Source organism: Nyctereutes procyonoides, unplaced genomic scaffold (genome assembly GCF_905146905.1).
Source record: "Nyctereutes procyonoides isolate TBG_1078 unplaced genomic scaffold, NYPRO_anot_genome, whole genome shotgun sequence".
Classification (NCBI taxonomy): domain Eukaryota; kingdom Metazoa; phylum Chordata; class Mammalia; order Carnivora; family Canidae; genus Nyctereutes; species Nyctereutes procyonoides.
In genome coordinates this window covers 62,213,053-62,235,776 of record NW_026575126.1, presented here as the reverse complement: position 1 = coordinate 62,235,776, position 22,724 = coordinate 62,213,053, and the positions used below count along the sequence as shown (strand labels likewise).

The 22,724-nt window shown below is 58.9% G+C and overlaps 3 protein-coding genes across 6 annotated transcripts in view; 2 read left to right on the top strand and 1 right to left on the bottom strand.

The window, feature by feature from the left end:
* The window catches only part of CUNH7orf50 (chromosome unknown C7orf50 homolog), a 127,582-nt gene extending 117,663 nt beyond the window's left edge, over positions 1–9,919 (top strand). Inside the window, exons 4-7 of the mRNA XM_055340156.1 lie at positions 3,803–3,871; positions 4,526–4,627; positions 5,233–5,314; positions 9,161–9,919. Coding sequence (XP_055196131.1) covers positions 3,803–3,871; positions 4,526–4,627; positions 5,233–5,314; positions 9,161–9,343 — 436 coding nt within the window. The 3' untranslated portion in view covers positions 9,344–9,919. The remainder of the gene's footprint in view (positions 1–3,802; positions 3,872–4,525; positions 4,628–5,232; positions 5,315–9,160) is intronic.
* A 1,158-nt stretch (positions 9,920–11,077) lies between these two features.
* LOC129519549 (cytochrome c oxidase assembly protein COX19) overlaps positions 11,078–22,724 on the top strand; it is a 29,333-nt gene continuing 17,686 nt past the window's right edge. For 2 of the 4 annotated variants that reach the window (XM_055340160.1, XM_055340157.1), the window contains exons 1-4: positions 11,078–11,501; positions 13,236–13,343; positions 14,400–14,508; positions 15,486–15,700. In XM_055340160.1, coding sequence (XP_055196135.1) covers positions 11,320–11,501; positions 13,236–13,343; positions 14,400–14,508; positions 15,486–15,700 — 614 coding nt within the window. In that variant the 5' untranslated portion in view covers positions 11,078–11,319. Of the gene's footprint in view, positions 12,430–13,235; positions 13,344–14,399; positions 14,509–15,485; positions 15,701–22,724 lie in introns of all 4 variants that reach the window. The other 2 variants (XM_055340159.1, XM_055340161.1) reach the window with 2 other exon arrangements.
* On the bottom strand, positions 15,717–21,995 carry LOC129519545 (cytochrome P450 2W1). Its single transcript, XM_055340148.1, has 8 exons — positions 21,635–21,995; positions 19,967–20,129; positions 19,517–19,666; positions 19,285–19,442; positions 17,703–17,876; positions 17,222–17,360; positions 16,612–17,106; positions 15,717–16,310 (listed from the first exon to the last, which is right to left on the bottom strand). Exons 1-8 carry the CDS (start codon positions 21,806–21,808, stop codon positions 16,090–16,092), a joined length of 1,674 nt encoding a protein of 557 aa, XP_055196123.1. The 5' UTR covers positions 21,809–21,995; the 3' UTR covers positions 15,717–16,089.

Here is a 22,724-nt window from a genome sequence, read left to right as displayed (position 1 = left end):
GACAGCTGCCCACTGGCTCTTGAACCTCCACCTGCTGGCCTGCAGAACGCTAGAAGGCCCTGACCTGGCTGCACTGGGGGCAGGAATTCCTCTCTGGAAGCCCACCTGCCTGCTGGGAAGAGGGCTGCAGATAGGCTCTTGGATTTCTCTCTGACACACACACACACACACACACACACACACACACACACACACACCCGGAGCAGCCGGCCAGAGAGCTGAGGGAGCTGTGGCCTGGACTGTGGTCAGAGTCCCCATCCCCTGGCCCATTATTAGCTGTAATGATGTGTAATTCTGTGCGGTGTGGGACCTTCAGTCTCCCTGCAGCCTTGGCTCCTGGGCACAGTGGGTCTGTGCTGGAACCATTGCCCCTTTGGGAGTCTAGTCTCCAGTGTTGGTATCACCTGGGCACACTCCTCCCACAGTTCCCAGAAGAAGTGGGGAAGGGAGCTGGGGAATCTGTGTCTGCTGGGACCACATGGCTGGCACAGCCCTCCTGGCCTCCCTAAACTCAGCAGGGGTGCCAGGGGAAGTCCTAGGCCCAGATGTCCATGGGGGAGGCTGGGGTGACCCGACTGTGTGTCATGAGTATGTGGGGTGTGCCCCACAGGGAAGTGCCACACCAGCAGCTTAAGGACACCCAGCCCATTGTCACCCTCTGGGGATCCTCTTCAGGTCTAAGCACTTCTCTCCATACTGGTCTGTCCAGTCTCTGAGGCCTGCCTGGTGCAGGGGCTCAGCACTGTGGGTGCCACCAGCGTCCTCTGAGATCAGAGCAGATGCAACACCCCTGCCACTCTGAGAGCCAGTCTGCATTTCAGTGAGCCTGCACACCCGGGCAAATTGCTTTCTGCTAAGGTTAGAGCTGTCCTCCCAGCTAGGTTGGTGCTGGAGACAGAGAAGGCCATTGGGCCCAGGATGGACAGAGGAGCAGGTGGACAGGCCAGGGAGATGCCAGCTACAGAGTGGACCCCAGGCTGTACAGCAGGACACAGAGCCTGACTAGGGCAGCCGGCAGTAAGGACGGGCCAGGAGGCTTGCGGGGCCTATGGCCACTCTCTGTGTAGACCCCTTATGGAAGGCAAAGGGAGGGCTGGGGGCTCAGTCTTCACTCTGGATTGCCCAACTCCCTGGTTGTCACCTCAGGGACTACTGCCCTGCCCAAACTGCCCCCACTACCTAGAGGCCAGCCCAGGGACCGTGTCCATCCTCTGGTTGGCAACCTGTCCTCAGCAGTGTAGTCCTTGCTTCTGGCCTCACCTCTAGCCCCCATGGACTCTTGCAGCCCCCTAGTGCCTGCCAGGTGTTGGTGCTGTGCAGGTAGAGCCATGCCGTGTTCCATGTGTCCTCGTGAAACAGCAGTGATGGCCTGTGCACCCTGTGGGAGCCTCAGGGGTAGTCCTGGGTACCTATGAGATGTCACAGCCTGGGACAGAGGCAGCTAGGGTGCAGGGTTCCCAGAGGAGAGGAACCTGGGAGTTCCTCTCCTCTGGGAACCCTGCACCAAGTGCCTGTGGCATGGGCTGAGGGCAGAGAGACATACTCTGGTAGTTTTCTTCCCTTCTCCCCGGGGGGTCCCTCCTGTCTGCCCAAGCCAGCAGGACTGTCCTCCTGGCAGGAGCCCATGGGCCATCTGCAGCTATACCTGTTGCCACACAAAGTGACCTTGTGGGAATGAGGCCTCACCTCGAGTAGCTGGGGCCCCATTTCCCAACCACAGCCGGGCTGTGCTGCTGTGGCTGGCAGGGCATCAGAGAGCTCCGGAGAGCAGGGGTTTGCAGGAGGGTACCCGTCTCCTGGAGGGGCCCCACTCTCACTTAAACTGGGACAGGAAGGTATTAACTGCCCCGTGTTACAGACAGGACTCCAGGAGCTCAGAGCTGGAAAAGGAGGTACGGAGCTAAAATACAGGCCACACTCTGTGCCACGCTCCATGGCTACTGCTGCATGCAGCCAGTGTTATCTGTCGCAGTCCCCACACTGCATTTGTGGCTGGTGGCTGGTGTGCTGTGTGACAGATACAGGTCTCAGTGCTACCAGGCTACTGGGGCAGGGGAAGTGAGGGGCCCTGAGCACATTTGTAGTGGGCCAGTGGGGTCATGGGCATGAGCAGCCGCCCCCACACACCGAGTGAAGCAGACATGCACACCTACGCCTCCTTCCTCCCTGACAGCAGTGTCCTGTCCCAGCTGCGGTGCGCTCAGTGCCACAGCCTCACCCCCAGTGCAGACCGTAATGTGGATTGGGTTCCCAGGCAGGCTATAAGCAGAGCAGAGGCAGGGTGGAGGCTCCTGAGTGGGTGGCAGTGCCGTGGGGATTGGGATCGGCAGGGTGTGGAGCTCCAGTGGCTCAGGGCTTCCCTGCAGGGATGAAGCTGCCACACCCCATCACAGCTGAGGACCCTAATTATACCTGGGTCCCAGTCCAGGCACTAGGATTGATCTTCCTGTCAGCTGAGATGAGATTTCTGCCACAGAGAGCTGGGATTGCCACAGGGGGACATGGCTGCGTGATGCTGGCACCGATGGGCTGGAACGTGGGAGTTGGCACATGTGCTGCCTGTTGTCCGGAGAGCCGTGGTGTTGGGGAGGGGTTGGTGGAGGGAGGAGACACATTCACCGGCTCAGAGGCTCCAGAACCTATGTCTCTCATGAATAAATAAAAATTTAAAAAAAGAAAGAAAAAAGAAATACAGAACCTGTCTGATGCTGTGGCTTAGGCAGGGCCTCGGCCCTGGGCTCACTCTGGGACTAGAGCCTCAGAGCTGCTGTCATACCTGCCACCCCTTATGCCACACCACATCTCTGGGTGGCCATGGGCTTGGGGCCTGGGCAATGACTGTGCCTGCCTCTTGCTCGTCCTTCATCCATGACCTCATGGTGCCCAGAGTCGAGTTCTCTAAAAGCCACTAAGGACTCAGCACGCCCTCAAGAGGGTGGTGCTCAGTCCTGGCACCAGGGAACCTACTCTGGCCCTGGGTCCCTACTCCCTCCCTGCTCCCTAAAATACAGATTCTTTTCTCCTGGCAGGGCACTGCCTCTCAGGCAGGGGTCTCCAAGGGTGGAGCAGGAACCCCAATAGGCGGGCTGGCTCATCCGTGTTCACTGTCATGTCTTCTCTGTCATTGTCCTCATTGTCCTCATTGGCCTTCACTCTGCTTGTTGTGGGCTTGCTTGGAGCCCCCAGCCTGTGTCCCTTGCTTCCTGCAGGCCCACATGACCTATCTGAAGCCATTCCAACCCTCCATGGGGGCTCAGATGACCAGAGCCCTGGTGTTCCAGCAAGGATGTTGCTTTGGGCACACAGCCCATCTGTGTTGTTGATGTGGCGGTGATGGGAGCCAGGTCCACAGAGCCCCAGGTCCCAGGCAATGGAGCTCAGCACCACCACACGTCTGTCAGCCCAGGAGGAACCCCACAGGCCTTAGGGTGAGGTCATGTGCCATCCTCCAGGACAGGAGGATGGGCCAGGGTGCAGGCAGTCAGTGGAGGCACAGGGAAAGTTTATTACAAGGAATGACTAAGCATAACAAGGGCTTGCTAGTGTGTCGAGGACTCAAGACCCAGGAGGAACAGATTCCAGGGCAGCCACTCCCCTAGAGCTGGGATGAGCCCGGGGCCTACACCTCTCAGGGGAGGCCCAGCCCTGGCTCACAGAATGGCAGGGAAGTCACAGGAGCCGAGCTCATGGGACTTGCCGGGAAGGCTGCTCAGGGGCGGTCTGGCTGGGACCACAGTGGACCATTGCTCACCAGAACCAGGATAGAAGAGCTTTTCCTTGTTGTCTGGTTATGTCTCTCCAGCACCTTCTACTTCACATCAGACCATGTGGCAGAGGAAGCATTTTTGAAGAGTCCGCCTGTTTCTACCAAGTGGGTGATGGAGGAAAATTTGAGGCAGAGGCAGTGACTTGATGATCAGTGTGGGGAGGGGCCAAAGGGCGGTGGTGGCTCTTTCTTTTCCATCACTTCTTCTAATGACCGCTGTTCTGATTTCTGCTTTCACGCTTCTGTGGGGGCACAAGCTGAGTGCCGCACCTGCTGGTTCTAGAGCCCCAGTATGTTGTCCTAAAGGCACACTGCTTTGTAAGAGGACCAATCTGGCGGCCTCCAAGGCCTCACTGATAAATGATGGGAATCCAGGCATTTCAGTTCAAGGTGGGAAGGAATCCAGGCATGAGCTGTGGTGTCTACTCCCTGAGGAGGACAGAAGCAGAGGTCCAGTTTGGCTCAGGTCCTGCTCTGTGGCTCCCCCACAGAGTGCCCGTGGTCCCTAGACAGGCGTGGGGCAGGGCTCCTGGGGCTCTGCTCTTACATGACTGTGTGTACAACAGCCCAGCAGCAAATCATGTGCTTCTGCCCTGGCCCCACAAGCTGTGAAGCCAGCAGGAGCTCTTGGACCCTCTCTGCAATTACCTGCCTCCTCCCCCGCACTTCCCAGTAGAGGCAGTGAGGCTGCAGCCCCATGGCCATCGGCAACCAAAAGTCCCAGATATGCCAGCCTCTGGCCCTGTGTTCACCTCTCAGCTCCAAGAGCCTGGCTTTGCTGCTCTCCCATCCTGACTTACTTCCTCCAACACCTGATGTTACCTGCTTCCTCTTCCACGGCCCCTCCAGTGTGGGCTGCAGGTGAGCAGGCTGGGTTTGTTGCCATGGTCTTGGCATGTGGGGGCCTGTCCCCTCGGAGGCCTTCAGGTTGCTGACATGCAGGTCAGGAGGCTCTAGCAGAGGCACAGGGCTGGCATGGCCAGGTTTCTTTCCATGTCCCTGATATCCAAGCAACCCAAACAGCATGACCCTTAAGGCTGGGGGTTCTTGGCTCCTCTTAGCTTGCTGTCCCTCACCCTCCACACACAGCTCTTGGCTTAAAGGCTTCCCCTACTCTGGTGGGCAGGCTCTGCCATAATACATGATAAAGGCTTTGCAAGAATGGCTGATATCACAGAATTCCGGATGTACAAGTTGGCGTTGTAAAATTTTGGCATTGTAGGGCTGGAAGAAAGAGCCCTGTGCTGTTGTGTACAGATGTGGAGGCAGGCCTAGCTGGGGAGGGCCCTGAGGGCATGCAGAAGTGAAGTGTCCTCCCAGTGCCAAGTCCCTGAAGCCCTTCTGCTCCTGCTCCTTGGCTGCTACCCTCCAGCTGGCAGGTTTGGGCAGTACCTACACACACCCGGTGCACAGACCCATCCAGCTTCTCCTGCCAGCACCTGAAATGTTCTGTCCTTGCTTCCTAGCTGGGCCGAGAAGCATGATAACTGGAGATTTCAGAAGACGAGGCAGACCTGGCTGCTACTGCATATGTACGACAGCAACCAGGTGTGTGTGCACTGGGGGGAAGATACATGTACATGCTGGTGGGGGGGGTGGGGCAGGTGTGTGTGCACATGTACAACAGTAACCAGGTGTGTGTACCTGGTGGGGAGGAGGAGAGGAGATGTGTGCATTCCCAGGGACATAGGGATCTCCCAGATAATAGTCTGTGCATACTTGGGGGTGGGGGTCAATGTCCCAGTGACCAGGATGGCAGGGCCTGCTTAGGCCACGGGAGCCTGAGGCTTCCCTTCCAGCAGGGGCTTGGGAAGGGCAGGCCCCCAGCAGCCAGGCCTGGCCAAGACTATGGTTAAGAAAGAGGCCCTAGCACTTGTGGTAGGAACCCTGCCAGGGGTCCCCAGTCCAACCCCTGATTTTACAAAGGAAAGGATTTGCTTGGGGCTGTAGAGGAAGAATCCCTGCTTGTTCAGGGCAAGACTTGGGCCAGGGGCTTGCGGGCTTGGGTCCTGGGATGTCAGCCTGCCTGCTTCGAGCTGAACCTTCCCCAAGGAAGCTGCTGACCATAGGGGAATTGTCTTCCCAGGCGCTCTTGATCCAGGGGTGGGTGGAGTGGTGTGGTATAAGAGATACTGTGTTACCCCCAGAATGCTGTAGTACCCTCTTCCTGCAGATGAGCCAGGCCTCTCATGACCACCATGGGCTCTACTGGTTCTTACTGGCATCCATGGGCAAGGGTCCCATCTGCAGTCACGTTTGCTTGTCAGTCCCTGTCATTTCCTTTAGCTTGGATCTTCCTTCACAACCTTGGTGTGCTTGGAGAGGCCAGTTATCACAACCAGGGGCGGGTATTTGTGTCCTCCTAGCACACCCAGGAGCAGGTACAGGATGGTTTGATCCTGATGTAAGTCACATGATTCAGGGGACACCTGCTGGGTTTGCTCCTGTGGTGATCTATGGAGCCGTGTCTGTAGAACTGCTTTGAGATTATGCAGACACCCCGTTTCTCATCCCACCTGTGTCCATTGGTCAAGCAGGAGCTCTTGTCTGGGTCAGTGGTCACTGTGCACACAGTGTGCATCCTCCTCTGCATTTGTCAGTCAGCATGCTGCTCTAGGGGAGGGCCTGGCTGCCTCCCCTGTGATGCTGCAGGGTCATCCCTATCAGTGTAGATTTTCTCACAGGTGGTCATCCCTTGCTGCCATCGTTTGTTTTGACAAGTATAGTTTTCATTACAACTGTGGTGGCTCTAGGATGGGGAGGTTGAGGGTGCCTGTCTGCACATGATGGGGGGAGACCTCTGTGGAGAAAGCACCTAACAGCCACAGTCTGAAATGAGGCTATGGGTATGGCAGGGTGGGGAGGGCAGATGTCCACACAGATGCCAGGGTGTTGCAGGAGTCACAGGCTGGCAGTGTGACCTGTGGCAGAGCCTCACTTCGGGGCAATGACACCACATGCTTTCCCTGTGACCCTACTGTCCTGCACAGCCCCATGGCAGCTCTCCACTCCCTGCAGCTTGGGGCACAGACTTCTGTCCCCAGAGCTCTTGGGAGCAGATATTACACACAGGGAGCCAGCAGGAAGCTATGTGCAGAGACCTCTGTGCCCTGACCACCCGTCCCAGGTCTGTGTCCCCCCACCCTCCTGCTCCCTGGGGCTGGAGCTGCTCCTGCACAGAGGTTCTGGGCAGTGACCACAGACCAGGCCACTCCCAGCCTTTGTAGACACACTGCTTCCTGAGGGAGCCCCAGGGCACCTTGGGAACCACTGCTGCAGCCAGATGGCCCTTGCTTCCTGGTTATCCCCATCCCCCTGAGGCCACCTAGTCATCACAGCAGTGCGAAATGTGCTGGGGAGAGGTCATAATTTTGATGAAGCCTGATTTTTCTATTTTTTCTTTTGTTGTTTGTGTTTTTTTGTGTCATAACTAAGGAATCATTGCCTAATCCCAAGGTCAGGAAAACTCTCCTGTTTTCTTGTAAGGGTTTTTTAGTTTTGTTCTTGCAAATTTGGGCCTTTGACCTATTGGCGTTAACTTTGCATGTGGTGAGTTAGGTGTGAATACACACCATCCATTGAATAGACTGTCCTCCCCACAGTAGATGGACTCGGTAACAGAAAGGCGGCCCAATTTCAAAATGGACAGAGGGTCTATGTAGATGTTTCTCCAGATCAGATGATTCAGGTAGCCAGTGAACACCTGCAGAGGAGCCCAGCATCACTGGCATTGGAGGAAACACCCACCACACCAGGGTGACCTCTGTAAGCAAGGACAGCCAGTGATGCCTGTTGATGAAGACACAGCTTCCCTCCAAGATGTGCTGCTTATAGCATCTTATTCCTGTGTTATGAACGGATCATATCTCCTTATCTCTCTGAGGATGGTAACAATACAGTTGCGATATCTTCTCTCTGTATAACTTTTATTTTATCCAGGTTGCATGGTGTGTTTGCGTGACCTGGCCTCTGACTTTGGAATCGGAGGCTTTGCTCAGATGTGGTACCCTGTGGGTGTAGCCAGGGCTGCAAGCACCCTAGTGGCCTGTGTGCTTCCGTGCCAGTTGATAGGCTGGGCTCAGGATCTTGGATCTTCTCTCCTGTATTCTTAGATTTCAGAATAGAATCTGCTAGTCTTGCTGCTGGACACAGGCTTGGCTGTCAACACTATGGAAGCTGGTGAGGGGGTGGGCAGCCAGTCGGCGGGCAGCGCATGCAGGAAGGGGATGGGGACAGCATGGAGTAGAGGGCAGTGCGAGATGAAGGGAGGCAGCCTGTGGGAGAGCAGTTGGGAAGGCTCCCCCTCAGTAAGTGAACTTTCGTGCCCTCTCCCTGTGCCCAGCAGTGTGCCTAGCCCACCACACTGGAGTCCCTGCACTTCCTGTGTCAATGGCTGTAGGTGCTCTGGGTGATCCATCTAGGAAGCCCTTGCTGAAATCCCAGGTCATGAAGATTTTCTGTGATGTTTTCTTTTAAGAGTTTATTAACTCACACTTCTAGGTTTCTGACCCCTTCTGAGCTGAGGTCTGAGTACAGTGTGAGGTAGGCTCCAGCTTACTGCTCTTGCACATGGACATCCAGTGGTCTCAGCCCCGTCTGTTGGAACCACGGCTCCTTCCCCATCAAATGGTCCTGGTGCCCTTGTCAGAACCAGCTGACCATGGGTGGAGGGTTACCACCTGGGCCTTAGCGCTGTCCCCTTGCTCTAGGCATCTGTCCTTGCCAGTGCCTCTACCTCCACTACTGTGGCTTCAGACTTGAGATGGGGGGGTGTCACTGGCAGTTCTTAAGTGGATCTGGCCATTCCTTTGCTCTCGCCTCTGGACAGGACCATCTGAACCTAGAGTCAGGTGGGTGGGGGTGACAGCAGCAGAACTCGGTTTTATCAGCATGGGCTTCATCCCCCTCAGACCTCCATTCTTTGTCCTAGAAGTCTCTCTCCTCACTAACGTGTGTTTACTTTTGGCTTCGTGACATTTTGGAGGGGGTAGGAACCCGTGGCTGCTGAGCCTGAAGCCAGTAGAGGGAACAGCCTAGGACTGGGAGAGGGTCACTGCAGGAGGCCCGCCCTTCCTCCTCGCCTCCCCAGTCCCATGGTCTTGCAGACCATGGACAGAACGGGAGCAGGTGTGTTGGCACAGGCCCTCCCCCACCCCACCTGTGTAGTTGGCATACCAGGGACTGATGTGGTGCTGCTACCTGGCCGCCGAGTTCTGCAGGCTGTGCAAGGGTGGGGGTTCCTCTTGCAGGCGCAGGGGTGCAGCTGCTGGGCCAGGAGTCCTGCCTGGAGCTTGGGGCCAGACTGTGAACACCTCGTTTCTCCACTACTCAGCATTCACGCTCCACACGCTACCCTGCCTGGTCCCTGACACCCTAATCCTCTTCCCACCCCAGGTTCCTGATGAGCTCTTCTCCACACTGCTGGCCTACCTGGAGGGGCTCCAGGGCCGGGCCCGGGAGCTGACAGTGCAGAAGGCAGAAGCCCTGATGCAGAAGTTGGACGAGGCTGGCGGCATGGACCCCCTTCCTCAGGGGAAGACCCAGCGCATCCGGCAGGTGCTGCAGTTGCTCTCCTAGGGGGGTGGCCAGTGGGCCAGGGCCACTCTCAGGATGCAGCTGGCTGCTGCCTCCCAGAGGTGCGGCCCCAACGAGGGACAGGCAGGCTTACCAGCAGATCAGTGACCAATGGGCCTGGGGACTCCCGGGTACTGAGTCCCCGTTCCTGCTGGCTCCTGACCCTTGGAAGGACTAACTCTGGCCAAACTGTTTATAGATGATGATGTGTTTTCATCCCTTAACAGCAGAATATGACCACTCCAACATAACCTAGAGATGCCATCCTGGCTTCAGGCCCCCAGGGAAGTTGCTTATTGAAGAAAAGGTCTATTTTTCTACTGGAAATGTCTTAGAGACTGACCAGGGCCAGCCCTTCCCTCCAGCTGTGGTCTGTGCCTGGTGGGGGGTGAGAGTGCCTCTCTGCTGCCGGCTACCAGCGTCCTGGTCACCTGCCTACATTCTCCAGTGGGTCTGGGCCGTGGCTCGCCCATTCCTCACCTCCCTCCTTGAGTCTGCTGGGGCCTCACTAACCAGTCCCGAGGAAAACCTGGCTGTGTTTTCAATAAAACCGGCCATGTCTGTTGGCTATGGCTCTTATTCTGTGCATCTTATTCTCGTTTGCCTGTCCCAACTGTGAAGAGCTTTTCCTGAGCGTGCATCAGGCTGTGGCTGAGGCCCCCCAGGACGGCATCCCGGCAAGCTCCCCATGTGGCACAACTGCCTCTTGGCACTGAGCACTTGCTCTATAGGCCTCTGTTTGCAGATACTGGCAGTGACCATATTGGCTGCCCTCCCACAGCCACCCCAGCAAGGAAACAGGCCTGCTGTCTGCATAAACACGGGACATGCTCGCCCCATTCCCAGAAAACCACATGTGCTGAACTCTCTCAAAAGTCACTTAGGGCATGGAGGCCCACACCTCCTCTGCTTGGGCCACATGCACAGAGCAGGCCCGCCCTTCCCAGGACCTGTGGATAATCTCATAGGGCTGCAGACAAGTGTGGTGGTCTTAAAACTTGTCCACCAAGGCTTTTGATGCTCTGCCCCTGGAACGTAGCTCAGCTTCCAGCATGGGAAGAAGCAGAAGTGATGCTGTGTGATCCTGGAGCAAGGGCAGGAGGAGGAGGCAACTGGTGCTCTCCCAACGTTTGCCCTTGGGACTTGGCCCACTGACATGGGATGCCCCAGTCATGTGAGGAGGCCACATGGGGGGTGCTCAGGTGCTGATGAGTCTGCAGATGGCTGCTGCCCCAGGTGACATGGGCTGAAGCAGAGATGAGCTGTCCCCACCACGTCCTGCTCATGTCACAGGTTTATAAACTGTATTCCAGGGGCGTGTGCAGTGGGTAACCAGGACACCATGAAGCTTGTCAGGTGACCTGCTTACGTTGTGCATCACGGTGCTAATAGAGTCAAAAGGCTGCAGGCCTGTGTGTAAACTCCTTATTCTAGGAGAAGGCCGGGGGCCAGCCAAGCCCCCCAGCACCATCCTCCCGAGCGCTGTCCCTTCCCAGCTGTCCCCCAGCAGTGCCCCCTACCAGTGTCGCACCCCCCACAGTGCCAACATCCCCAGCAGTGTCCCCCACAGCACTGTCCCTTTCCAGCTGTTCCCCCTGCCAGCATCCCCTCCCAGCGATGTTCCCCCCCCAGCAGTGCCCCCTCAACACCATCCCCTCCCAGCGCTGTCTGCCCCCCCCCCAGGCCATCCTTCCCCCAGAAGTGCCCCCCACCCCCAGCACCGTCCCCAGCCTCAGGTTCTACGGTGACTTCAGCTTCAGTCATCATGAAGTACCTGTGCCGAGGGACACTTCTGAATGATGAGGTTAGGGCCTCAGGTGCATGGGCCCAGGAGCACCCCACTACTTCAGAGGGGCCTGGGCTGGTCCTTGGGCCTACCCTCGTCTCACCTGTAACCCAGATCCCTGGGTTCTCAGGGTCATGCTGCCCCACCTCCCACCCAGCACTCACACCTCAGCGGCACCCCTGTGGTAGGGGTGATGCTCCACTACTTCCTGGAGGGCATTTGGCCCTGGCCCCCATCCACTGGTGCAACTGGAATCCCTGTCACACACATAAGCATGTGTCCAGTTCTGGGTGGGAGCAACTGGTCCAACCCCTTCTTTGTCCCAGGTGGCTTCTGGAGACAGATGACAAGTCCTGACTCCCTAGTACCTGTCAGGTGAGTACTTGAGCAGAGAACCCCTCTGGCACCAAGAGTCGGTGCAGGTCTGTGAGAGCATTATGGCACCACAGACAATCTGAGTGCCAGCCTGGCTGTGTCCCAGCTTTGAGGCACCACCCTGAAAACTGTTCTGAGAACTAGACATAGAAAGGAAGACCCATAAGATACAAGGAAAGGGCAGATTTTTTTTAAGGAATCAGCTGATTGATCAAGAACCATAGCTCTGGGTTTCTTGGCAGCCCCATTGGAAAGGGAAATGTGATGGGTCCCAAGTCCTCATTTTCTGTTGCTAGAAACGGTGGGGATAGCAGGATGCTCCCCAATACCAGACGAGGGGGCTCTTTCCTCCCTATGAGCTCCTGTTGGAGCATGAAGTGCTGTGCTCTCTGGAAGGTACAGAGGGAGGTGACACATGTCACCTGGACAAAGCTGTCGACAGGCATAGGTGTGGGTGTGGGCCCAGCCTCAGTTGCTAGGGATGCCAGTTCGGTGGCCCTGACAAGGCGCCAGGGGCAGTGACGTGAGCAGGCCTGAGCCCTGGGGCCAAGCCACAGCGAGGGGTGCCTAGGGGCTGTCTGTGAGCCCCTCACTCACCAAGGCTGCATGGGGCCACTGGGCCAGGAAATGTCTTGACAGTGGCTGGTGATTTCCCGCCGACACCCCCCCACACACTGGAAATAACTCAGACGTCTATTGGCAGCTGAACAGGAAACTGAAGTGCACGGTGCTCACCAGTAAAAGGGAAGAAGCATGAATACAGGCCACCGCGGGGCACTGGGTGGGGGATGACAGGCCACAAAGGCACACTGTTGACACCACTCAAATGAAATCCTGGAGACGGTGGGCCAGCTCATCTGAGGTGACAGAACACGAGGCAGGGGCTGGGCGGACGCTCGGGCACCAATGTAGCCTATGGCTACCCCAGGTATGCAGGTGTGACACACACTCAACCTCCTTATTCACGACACCCCAGGGGGAACAGAGACAGGGCCTCTCTGCAGAGCTCAAGGCAAAGCACTGGGCTCTGGAAAGAAAACGGTAAAACAGGCTTGTTGTCACCTTAACATCTGTTCTCACCGAAGCTCTATGCCTCCATCACATAGACGGTCTCAAGCACCACTAGGATGTCAGAATAGGTGATGGGGGGATGGGACTTCGGGCGGGGGTGTGGGTGTCAGACTCAGCAGGCCCGTCAGCACCACCAACAGCGGCCTGCAGCCCCTACCCCCACCCTCCGGCGTAGCAGCCTTCCTTGGGCTTCCCTTATGTCTGGGAAAACATGACTTCCTATGGTGAGAAGTGGGGACCAGCTACCAAGTTGCCGCTCACAATGCTTTTCCTCCCCAGGTCCCAGAAGAACTGTCTGTTTTTAAATAAACCAGTCTTTATCCAGTGGGAATGTCTCTGACAGATACTGCCCTGCCCAGTGGCAGGCAGGAAGCTTAGGGCTAGAGGGGCCTCAGGACGTTAGGTGGCCACAGAACCAGGACTCTCAGCCCCCCGTGTGTCTGTCCCTACAGCGTGGTGGGCCCCCCTCTTTGCAGGGGGAAGGCAGCCCCAGGCCGGGGTCTCCATGTGATCGCTAAGCCAGGCCTGCTGGGTGGGGTCCAGGGCGGCCATGGAGATGCGTGTGTCGTTAATGTGCTGGTGACCTCGTAGGTCAGACATCAGACTTGGCACATTGTTCTCCTTCAGTGTATAAAATGCTTATTTTGTGTCAACTCCATAAAGCAGGGTGAAAAGGGATGGATATTCCCCAGGTTTTCCCCAGTCGGCAGCCTTGGCTCTCCTTGGTCCCAGCCAGCTGGCCCAGCCGCAGCCCTCACTTCACAGCACCTGGTGAGTTCATGGCAGGGGTTAAGGGAACCTGAGAATGGGGGACGCAGGGATCCCCTGCAGAGGCTGCTTGCCTCCCAAGCATTGGACCAGGCTGTGCGAGGGTCCCGCATGCACCAGCCCTGTGCCCAGCCCACCTCAGATCTGCATCCATGCCAAGCTGTGAGTACCTGGTGTGGGGACCCCAGGAAGCTCAGGCTCACATCATGGACCAGCAGGGCATTAAGATCACTGTGGGGATCTCATGCCAGAGCTGCCATGTACCCTCCACCAGAGCCCCCCGCCCTGTCCCACCTGGAGGACCCACCCTGGGGGAAGGGGCCCAGAGCAGCACATTTGTGGAGGGCTTTCCACTAGGATCTACACCTTCCCCCTTGGCAGAAAGGCTTCTCAAATTTGTTCTTGGCCAATTAAAACATCAACTAGTCCTACTGGCTTCTTTGGAGAAAACATAAAGTCACTAGGGAGAGTGGTTCATTTTGACACCTGTTCTTAGAAGTTAGGAAACACGTGGCTCAGGTTCTGCATCCTGCCCCTGCCTGAAGCCCACCAACGCGGGAGGTGCAGCAGACCCCACTCCTATGCGAGGAGTGGCTTCTGGAACCAAGGTCCAGGCAACACCGGGTTTGCCATAAAGATAGGAGACTTTCGTAACAGCAGCTTTTCGCTTGGAATGCTCACATTTCCCCTGTTCTGGCTTTCCATGTTCTCCCATCAACCCCGTCCCCAGCAGCCAAGTCTCTTCAACCCACAGCTTCTTGAAAGGGTTTCCACAGCCATTCTGGAATGTTCTGCGTCCTCTGAAGAATGCTGTCGATTTGTTCACTGAGATGAACTTAGGTCAGATCCGTGGTCCTTGCACCATGCAACTGCAGAGTAAAGTGGCCCGGCCCTCAGGGCAGGCTCCCGGACTCTCTGTGGGTGTCAGGTATTTCAGACAGAAGGAATAGAAGGACAGAGTGCATACTCCTAATCTGCCACCAGCTTTTCCTAGAAACAAACCCATACTGGCACAGTCCATCACCCCTCCCCCAGAACACCCCTTCTCTTCCTCCACAGGGGTCCAGCACAGACACGGCACATCTGGAAGCATCCGTGGTTTGAGGTTTATATGTTGATCACAACAGTCCTGGGCGGCTTCATTTTCACCCCTGGACATGGCTCCCAGGTAGGCTCACGCCCTGATCCCGTCGTTTCTCCCCTAGGGGGCACCCTCTGTGTACACTGGGACTGTGGGCCTCAGGGACCCCTTTCTGCAGCTGCACCGGGACTTGTCCCGATGCCTGGTTTATACTCCGTGGGAGCCTCCCCACAATGTTGCCAACACTTCACGTGACTGAAGAGCCCAGTGTTCACTGTGACGTGTCCACCCTCCCCCAGGGAGGCCCTCTAACCCCCATCTGCACGCCCCCTGTCCTGTCCTTCCTGGGAGGGGTTACGCCCAGTGCATTCCCCAGAGAAGGTGGTGCTGTCAGGCTAGCTACTCAGGCAGAATGGACCAGCATAGCTAACTCCCTGTCCCATCCTCAACCCACCCCTCCACCCCTCTGCCAGCTTGCCCTCTTGTATGCTCTGCCTCTGACACAGATAAGGTTTTGAATTTAAAAAGCAAAGGCTTCCGTCATGGGAAAAAAAGAGGATCCGAAGGGACCAGAGAAAAGACTCTGGAGTATGGCAGCTGGTCAAGAGGCTGCCTCACATTTCCTGCCAGCCTCCTGCACCCACCACCCAGAGCCTGGGACAGGGAAGGGTGACCAGGGTGGCCTAGAGCCACCATAGTGCCCACTCCATCCTGCCAGGCTCCCAGGCCACCGAAGTACAAGACTAGATAGCTTTGAATTTCAGATAAACAGGAAGTGGGTCGGTGTGGGGGTGTCCCATGGAGGTCCATAGAGAGCCCTTGCTGTGCACCCCTAACCTGGCATCTCTGGGCCCTGTCAGCCACAGCGCCTTGCCCAAGAACATCTCCTAGGGGCCTTGGTACATTTTGAGTGTAGAGAATGGAAGCTGGGCTTTGGGGTCTGTGCACCCATTTGCTTCAGGGTCCCATGAGGTGGACAGGGTCAATTGTGAGGGGGGTCCCAGCATCGTCCCTGCAAACTCCTGCTCATCCTTCCTGCTCAAGTTCTGCTGTTACCCCTTCAGGGTCCCCGATCCTCTGGGTGGCAGCTGTCCCTCAACTGGCCCATGTCCAGGGCTCAGGGTCCTGGTTTCACGGGCCCTGAGGAGTCCCAAGAACAGGATGGAATCTGCAGGAGCCCCAGCCATCCAGGGCCTGGCACAGCACAGACTGAACCTGCTGGGAATGCAGGTCTCAGGCTGGACTCTGAGTGGATGTCACCCTGCACCCCCAACTGCAGGTAGATCTCTGTGCCTGGGGGGCACCTGTTCCCCAATGGCCCTGTGGGGGAACTGTGAGGGTAGCATGGAGGGGGAGTGGGGAGAAGAGGCAGCGGTGAGCCCAGGAAGGCATGCATGGGGGTGTTGGGAGGGAGTGCTTCACTGCTGGAGTGTGAGGGGCACCTGAGGTACGACGGGTGGGGGGTCTGAGGGCAGAGGGCAGGGAGGGAGCTCAGCTGCCCTGGGGAGACCGGAGGAGGAGTATAGACGACTCCAGGTATGGAGAACTGAAAGGGGCCTGAGCCCCTAAAGAACAGGATCAGGCCAAGGAAGGGCTTTGGGGGCCCCATGAGGAGCTGTCTGTCTGTCCATCCACAGAGCACCTCAAGCCGGGATCTGGGGGAGTGACTCAGACCCTCCCCCAGTCTCTTTGGTCGTAGCCCCCAGGCCTGGGCACCGCACAGAGGGCCTGGGCTGGAGGCCGCATGGTGAAAGCCGGGGCGGGTGTGGTGTCCAGGGCATCGGGACTGAGGCCCGGTGGGGGCAGCAGGCGATACCTGTGGAGAAGACCAGCAAAGAGCAGGAACAGCTCCGACCTGGCCAGGCTCTCCCCCACACAGACGCGGCGGCCTGCAAAGGAAACCAAGGCACAGGCTGGGGGCTCCAGGCCTGCTCTTTGCAGGCTGTGCCAGGGAGCTGGCCAGTTTCCTAGAGTAGAGGGAGAGGGGAGTCTCTGGGGGGATGAGAGAGGGCTCAGAGTGGGGGCTATCTGAGAGCAAGGTCTGCAATAACCAGGATGCAGGCCAGCTCTGAGGCTACGGACAGTGGGAGGCCCAGCAGGCTTGAGCCTGAGCTTCTGAGGTCTCTGGTGACCAGGCTATGTGGGGGTGAGGGGCCCCATGCTGCTCCCACCTGTGAGGGCTGTGGATACCTGCAGAGAAAGGCAGGAAGGCTGCCCGCTTCACAAAGCGTCCCTCAGCATCCAGGAAGTGGCTGGGATTGAACTGGCGGGGGGTCTCCCACTGTGTCTTGTCCAGGAGCACAGAGCTCAGCAGGGGGATCACAGGCGTGCCCTGTGGGCAGTGCAGCAGGTGGGCCTGGCACCCCCTCCCCCGGGGGTGTGCACGAAGAGAGAGGGTCCCCCCAGGGGACTCCCAGCGGGGCCCACCCTGGCCCAGAGCAGAGGGAAGGAGGGATGGAGGGCCCTGCCCCCTGTCAGGGTCCAGGAGGGGGGTGCCCACCTTGGGGAGCAGGTAGCCGCCCAACTGAGTGTCAGCCGCCATACACCGAGGCACGTGGGGCAGGAGGGTAATGAACCTCTGGACCTCATGCAGCACAGCATTGGTGTAGGGCAGTGACCGCTGGTCCTCCAACTGGGGGGCCCGCCCGGGCCCCAGCACACGGTCCAGCTCCTCCTGCACCCGGCCTGCAAGTGAGAGGGTAGGCGCCAGTGTCTCTGGGAGCCTTGAGCCTCTAGGCCCTGCCAGACCCCCACCCACCAAGCAGGTGGCTGTGCGCTGGGAAGGGAGGCTGGAGCTCACATTGCACACTTGGGTGTTTGCCCATCAGGAGGGCAGCCCACTGCAGTGTAGCCGATGTGGTTTCTGTGCCAGCCATGACCATGTCCAGGGTGCAGGCCACCATGTTGGCCTCGGCAAACAGGCCTTGGGGGTCTTTCCCCTGCAGAGGTGAGTTTGATGGGACTTAGCTAGAGGTTAGGCCCCATGGAGCCCCCTATCCAGCTCTGAGCTCAAAGAAAGGATAGAAAACAGACTTGCTGGGAAGGCAGAGCCAAGTCCACTGAGCACCTACTATGTTCTGGGCTCACCACATCCTTGCAGCCACCTGTTGAGGCAGGCACTGCAAATGCCCATTTCACAGATGGGGAGACTGAGGCTCAGAGGGACCCCCCCAGCTGGGAGGTGAAGGGGTTGGTGCAGGACCAGCATGAACCCCACCCCCAACTCTAGGCCCCCAGATGCCCCCAGGCCTCTTAGGTGGTAGGGTGGATCTTGCCCATACCTGGCCCTGCTGAATCAAGGCATCCATGTAGCTCTGCACGGGGCCTCCCCCGGGCATGGAGGGCCGCCGCGCCTTTAGGAGGGTCCTCAGGATGGCTCGAACCTCCTCTATCTTCCGCAAGACTGGCCGGTGCAGCTGGAAGAGGGCCCCGAGCCAGGGGTAGATGTTGAACAGCTGAAGACAGAAGGCGAGACAGAAGCTGGGGTTAGGGTGGAGGCCCCAACCACACCCACACCCCACCCCACCCCCACCCCGCAGGCACGTTCACCTGTCCAGGTTCCCTCCCCAGATGCAGCCCCAGACTCCAGGCAGGCAGCCTGGGTGGGTCCTGCCCGTGGCCACAAGAGGGCACCCAGCTTCGTGTGCGGGCCCCTGGCCCTTCTGGTGGGAACAGCAGCGGGCGGGGTGAGGGTTGGGGGGGGTGGACTCCAGAGGGGACTCCCACAAAACCCTCTGTCCCAGGTCAGGAAGGGGGGCGCCGCTGGACAGGCCACACAACACACCTTGATGGGGTGATATCACTTCTACAGAGGGCTGTGGTCATGCCCGCCCTCCATCCACCAGAGCCAGTAGGATGGAGAGGGGGAGAGGGTTGCCTGTGTGGGAATAACTGAACCCTACTACCAATCGTTAAAGATGACTTTGCAAACCTCAGAGCCTCGCTGACCCTGCTGTGAAAGGGGGGTCATGGCAGCGTTTGACCAGGTTGTCTGAGGGGCCAGCACGTGCCCATCATGTAGAGATCTGCGGCTCTTGTGGGTGTGCCCCAGCGCAAATGCGCTCCCTGGATCGGATTACACAGAACGCCTCTGTGGTGAGGAGCTGGCACAGGGACAGAGGCTTGGGAACTTCTACTCCGACCTCTCTGCCCTCCAGCCTCCTGGGGCTGCCTGCTTCGGCCAGGAGGCCAAATCCTCCCGTCCAGAGGACGTCAGAGGCTCCTAGGACCGAAGCATGAGGGCCAGAGACTCTGTGGTCAGCCCTGGCCTCCTGCCCATGACCACGGGTCCATGAGAGGCCGGGAGCTATGACATCACCGTAAATACACACACCACAAGCAGATGGATGCGCTTAGCAAGTTATCACACAAATGGTCATGACAGCAAATACCTCACATTTTGGGAAAGAGTGAAATGCATGTGCCCCTGGGAATTCTGAATGTCAGCAGGCCCAGTTCATGTCATTTCTGTGAAGAACTCGTTTTGGGTGGATGGTCCCTGGGTTTAAGGTCTGGGAGGACAGGACACATCGAGGGAAGACATGCTCAGTCCCCATCCCCACCTCTGAGCAGGTACGTCTGCTACTGATGGGCAGGCGTGGGAGGGGGCAGATGGGGACCCCTGTCCTATACCCCCCTCATGCCCAGAGGGCACAGGGGACTGGCCTGGGGTCACATGGCCAACTGCTGTCAGAAATAGGACAGGCCTCGGGCCTCCTGGCTCTTAGTCTGGTGCTGCTTTTGCAAGGTAGCAGCTCACCTCTCTATGGCAGGGGCAGTGTTGAGACCACCCCCCACCCCAGTCTCAAGCCTGTGTTCAGCTCCCCGACCTCCACCCCAAGGCTGGGAGCAGCCACCTCTCACCTGCAGGCTGGGGGTCCCCAAGAGGACCATGACCTCATCGATCAGGCTCAGCAGGGACACAAACACAGGATCCTGGTAGTCGAACCGCTGGCCAAAGAGCAGTGTGAACGTGATGTTGGAGGGTGCCCAGCCGAGCAGGGCCAGGGGGAAGGGCTGACCTGGAGGAGTGGGGAGACAAGCCTTAGGGGGTGAGGGTCACCCTCCCCCCAGGAGTCTCCCTACCCCTACTCACCTCTGTAGCAGTCCAGCTGCCCCATAAGGCACCTCAGCTCCTGCAGGACGTTGTCAGCCATGGGCCCCCTCCCCACACCCAGGCCATGGAGGGTGCGTATGGTGAACTGCCGAGCGGCCCTCCAGCGTGCCCCTGACGAGAAGAAGATGCCTGCAGGCCAGAGGAGTTGCCCGTGAGCAGCCCCGGGTGATGCAGGCAGGGAGAAAGTTAGGGGCCTGGCCTGGGCCTCACCCTAGTGCTGAGCCTATTCTCCCAGGAGCTGACCTTGGCGAGCCGTGTCCATCTTGTTGTGTCTTGGTCCCCTGCCATGTGGACACTGTGTCCCTCCCCAGGACCCACACTGGGCACACTCTCCTGCTGCTCAGAGAGGCAGATCTCCCTCTCCCAGGGTCCAGGAACTCCCTTGCTCAGCTAGCCTCTGCCCCCTCCCACCCTGCACCGCACACCTACCCCCACCTCCCTGGATGAGCTGGAAGATGGCGATGGGGGGCCGGTCAGCCAGCTCTGGCCCCGTGCCCACCAGGGCCTCTCTCACAGCCTCGTAGCCAGCCAGCACCACCGTCTTCTGGCGCCCCAAGTGGACAGTGAACACCGGCCCATACTGTTCTGAGAGCTGGTGGGGACAGGAAGGAATCAGCCAGAGGCCCCACCCCCAAGCTCCCTGTGGCCCCCCCAGGTACAGCCCCAGCAGGGTAGGCCCTGGGGAGACTCAGAGCCAGGGATGGCCCAGGCGGGGTCTGTAGAAACCGACCAGCAGTGAGCATCTGTGAGCAAACGTGCAGGAGGTGTGTTTGGCTGGGGCCAGGTCCAGGGGGCAGTGTCCTGTTTGATCCCGCTGAGCCCCCTCCCCCTCCATTCCAGGGGTGGGGGTGGGGGCTGCCAGTGGTGCTGGAAGTACGGTCATGGCTTTCAGGGGAAACAGCAGAGAGGGCTCCTTGGGACCCCAAGACGAGGCGGGCAGTAGAAGGGGCTGTCTGCAGGGTGCCTTGCAGTAGAAGCCCAGGGTCAGCACAGGGAGCAGAGGCCCTGTCCCCACTCAGACCCCCTTCAGCATTGAAGCCCAGACAGGAGCAGGGAGTGCCCAGGCCTCGACTGGTCAGCTTGTCCCACACGAACCCCCCTGCCCAGCCTGGAGGCGCAGGACCAGATTGCACGGCAAGGGCTGGCCTCTGTGGCGCCTGTGTGTGCCTGTTCCCCTTCTGTGCCTTCACACATGGGGAACCAGACCTGGAGGCAAGATGTGAGTTGCTGTCCATCACGTACACTGAGGGGTGGAGCCAGACCTGCCCTTCCCATCCACACCCACTCTAGTCCCCGAATGCGGGACAGTGGCCCCTGGGCATGACACCAGGCCCGGCCTGAGAACGCTGGCACCCAGGGTACTTCCTGCAGCAGCTCTCCTAAGAGGCCAAGGCTGCAGCCCCTTCCTCTCTACCCACATGCAGCACCTGGGGGGCCACCAGGCAGCCTCGAGGTGGGTTTTGGAAGCAGCAGCACTTCTGGTGAAGGAAGGTGGAGTGGTCGTGGGAGCCGTGCGTGGTTGGGGCACGGTTGGCTGGGCTGTACTTGTGGGGGTCAGGCCTGCACCTCCTTTACCCGTGGGCCTGCCATCTCCTGGCTGCAGGGCAGGGCGGCCTGCTTTCAGCATGTGGCCAGGACCGGCCAGCCGGAAGCCCAGGCTGAAAGCAGCCACATCCAGCAGGTGCCCCCTACCCTGCAAGCACAGTTGTGTGCCAGTCTAGCTTCCTTCCCTCGCTGGACCTCTGCTGCATGGTACTACTCCTGGGAGCACCTGCCTCTTCCCCTCCATTGCCACCAGTCCTGGCTCTCCTGTAAGCGTTCATCAAATGCTGTCCCCTCCATGAGGCCCTCCTGGCCTGACACTCCTGGCCCTCTGCTCCCTCTGCTCCATGGCCTATCTGCTTCCCTGTAGGACGGGATGTCTTTCTCTTCCCCAAGGCAGGTTGGGCACGTACGCCTGCTGTGTCCCCTACCAGGCCAGTGCCAGGCTGGGACACAAAATTCCCAACCCATAGGGATCCTGGAAAACAGGCTCAGCTTCCCCTGAGATGGGTCTGGGGTGTCCAGGTGGCAGGAGCCCAACCTGCCCTGACCTACCTCCATCAGTGACTGGTCCTGCTGTGACACACGCAGTAAGTGCAGGTTTCCTATGAGCGGCAGTGGGCGGGGTCCAGGGGGCCAGCGAGAAGCTGAGGAGGGGGTGCGGGTACAGGTTCGGAGCAGCCCCCAGAGCCCCAGGAGCAGCAGGATCCCCAGGAGCAGCAGGGCCATGAGGACGGCAGGCGGCGAGGCCCCAGCTCCCCACCCTGTGCCTTATAGGCCGCTGGGAGGGCGTGCCAGTGCCTCACCCCCCCAACCCGAGAATGTGGACCGAGCAGTTTGCAGGGGACAGCCAGGCAGCTTAAAGTGACAGGCGTGTGTGGAATGTGGGGTCGCGTCTGTGGCACGGAGCCAGGGGGCCAGGGGCCGTCCAGGGGGCTGGCATCTAGGCCTCACGCTTGGGGCATTTTCATCCCTTGCCTGCCAGAGAGAGCACACCGTGGTGGCCAGTCCTCCCCTCCTGGCAGGGCTCTGCCTTCTGCCTCCGTCTCCCCATCAGAACTGGGGCTCGTGGGGCTTTGAGACACTCTAGCTCTGAGGGGAGCCCCGAGCCTCCCTCAGCAGGGCCCATGGAGTAAGATGTCCATGGAGACGCTGGTGATGGATGGCCCGTGAGGGTCCGCAGAGCAAATGCCCCAAATCCCAGGGCCTTCAAAGGCTGCCAGAGTGTCCTCTGTAGAGTCTCTGAGTGACAACCTGCTCCCTGGTGGCTTTGAGGGCACTGTCACCTGGAGTGGGAGGCACTGGCCTGGGCTGGGTGGGGCCAGGGGCTGGCTGGGTTTATGAGCCCCCCACCCCTTGTCTATCTGTACTGAACTCTGGTCCTCTCAACCCCGGTGCCCCGGCTGGGAGGGGAGGAGGCGCCACTGTGAAAAGGAGCCGTGAGCAGCGGGAGGGCTGCTGGCATCAGAAGTGGCTGGGCCTGCTCTGCGCCACCTGCACTGACATGAGGCAGCTGGAACCCTGTCCCCGCACTGGGCCCCTCGCGGTGGGGCCTTCTCCTGGGGATGCCGTCCATGCCCCTCCCTGCACGAACCCCAGCACCGAAGCAGCACCCCTTCCAGCCTCCATTTGCACACCTCCTGTA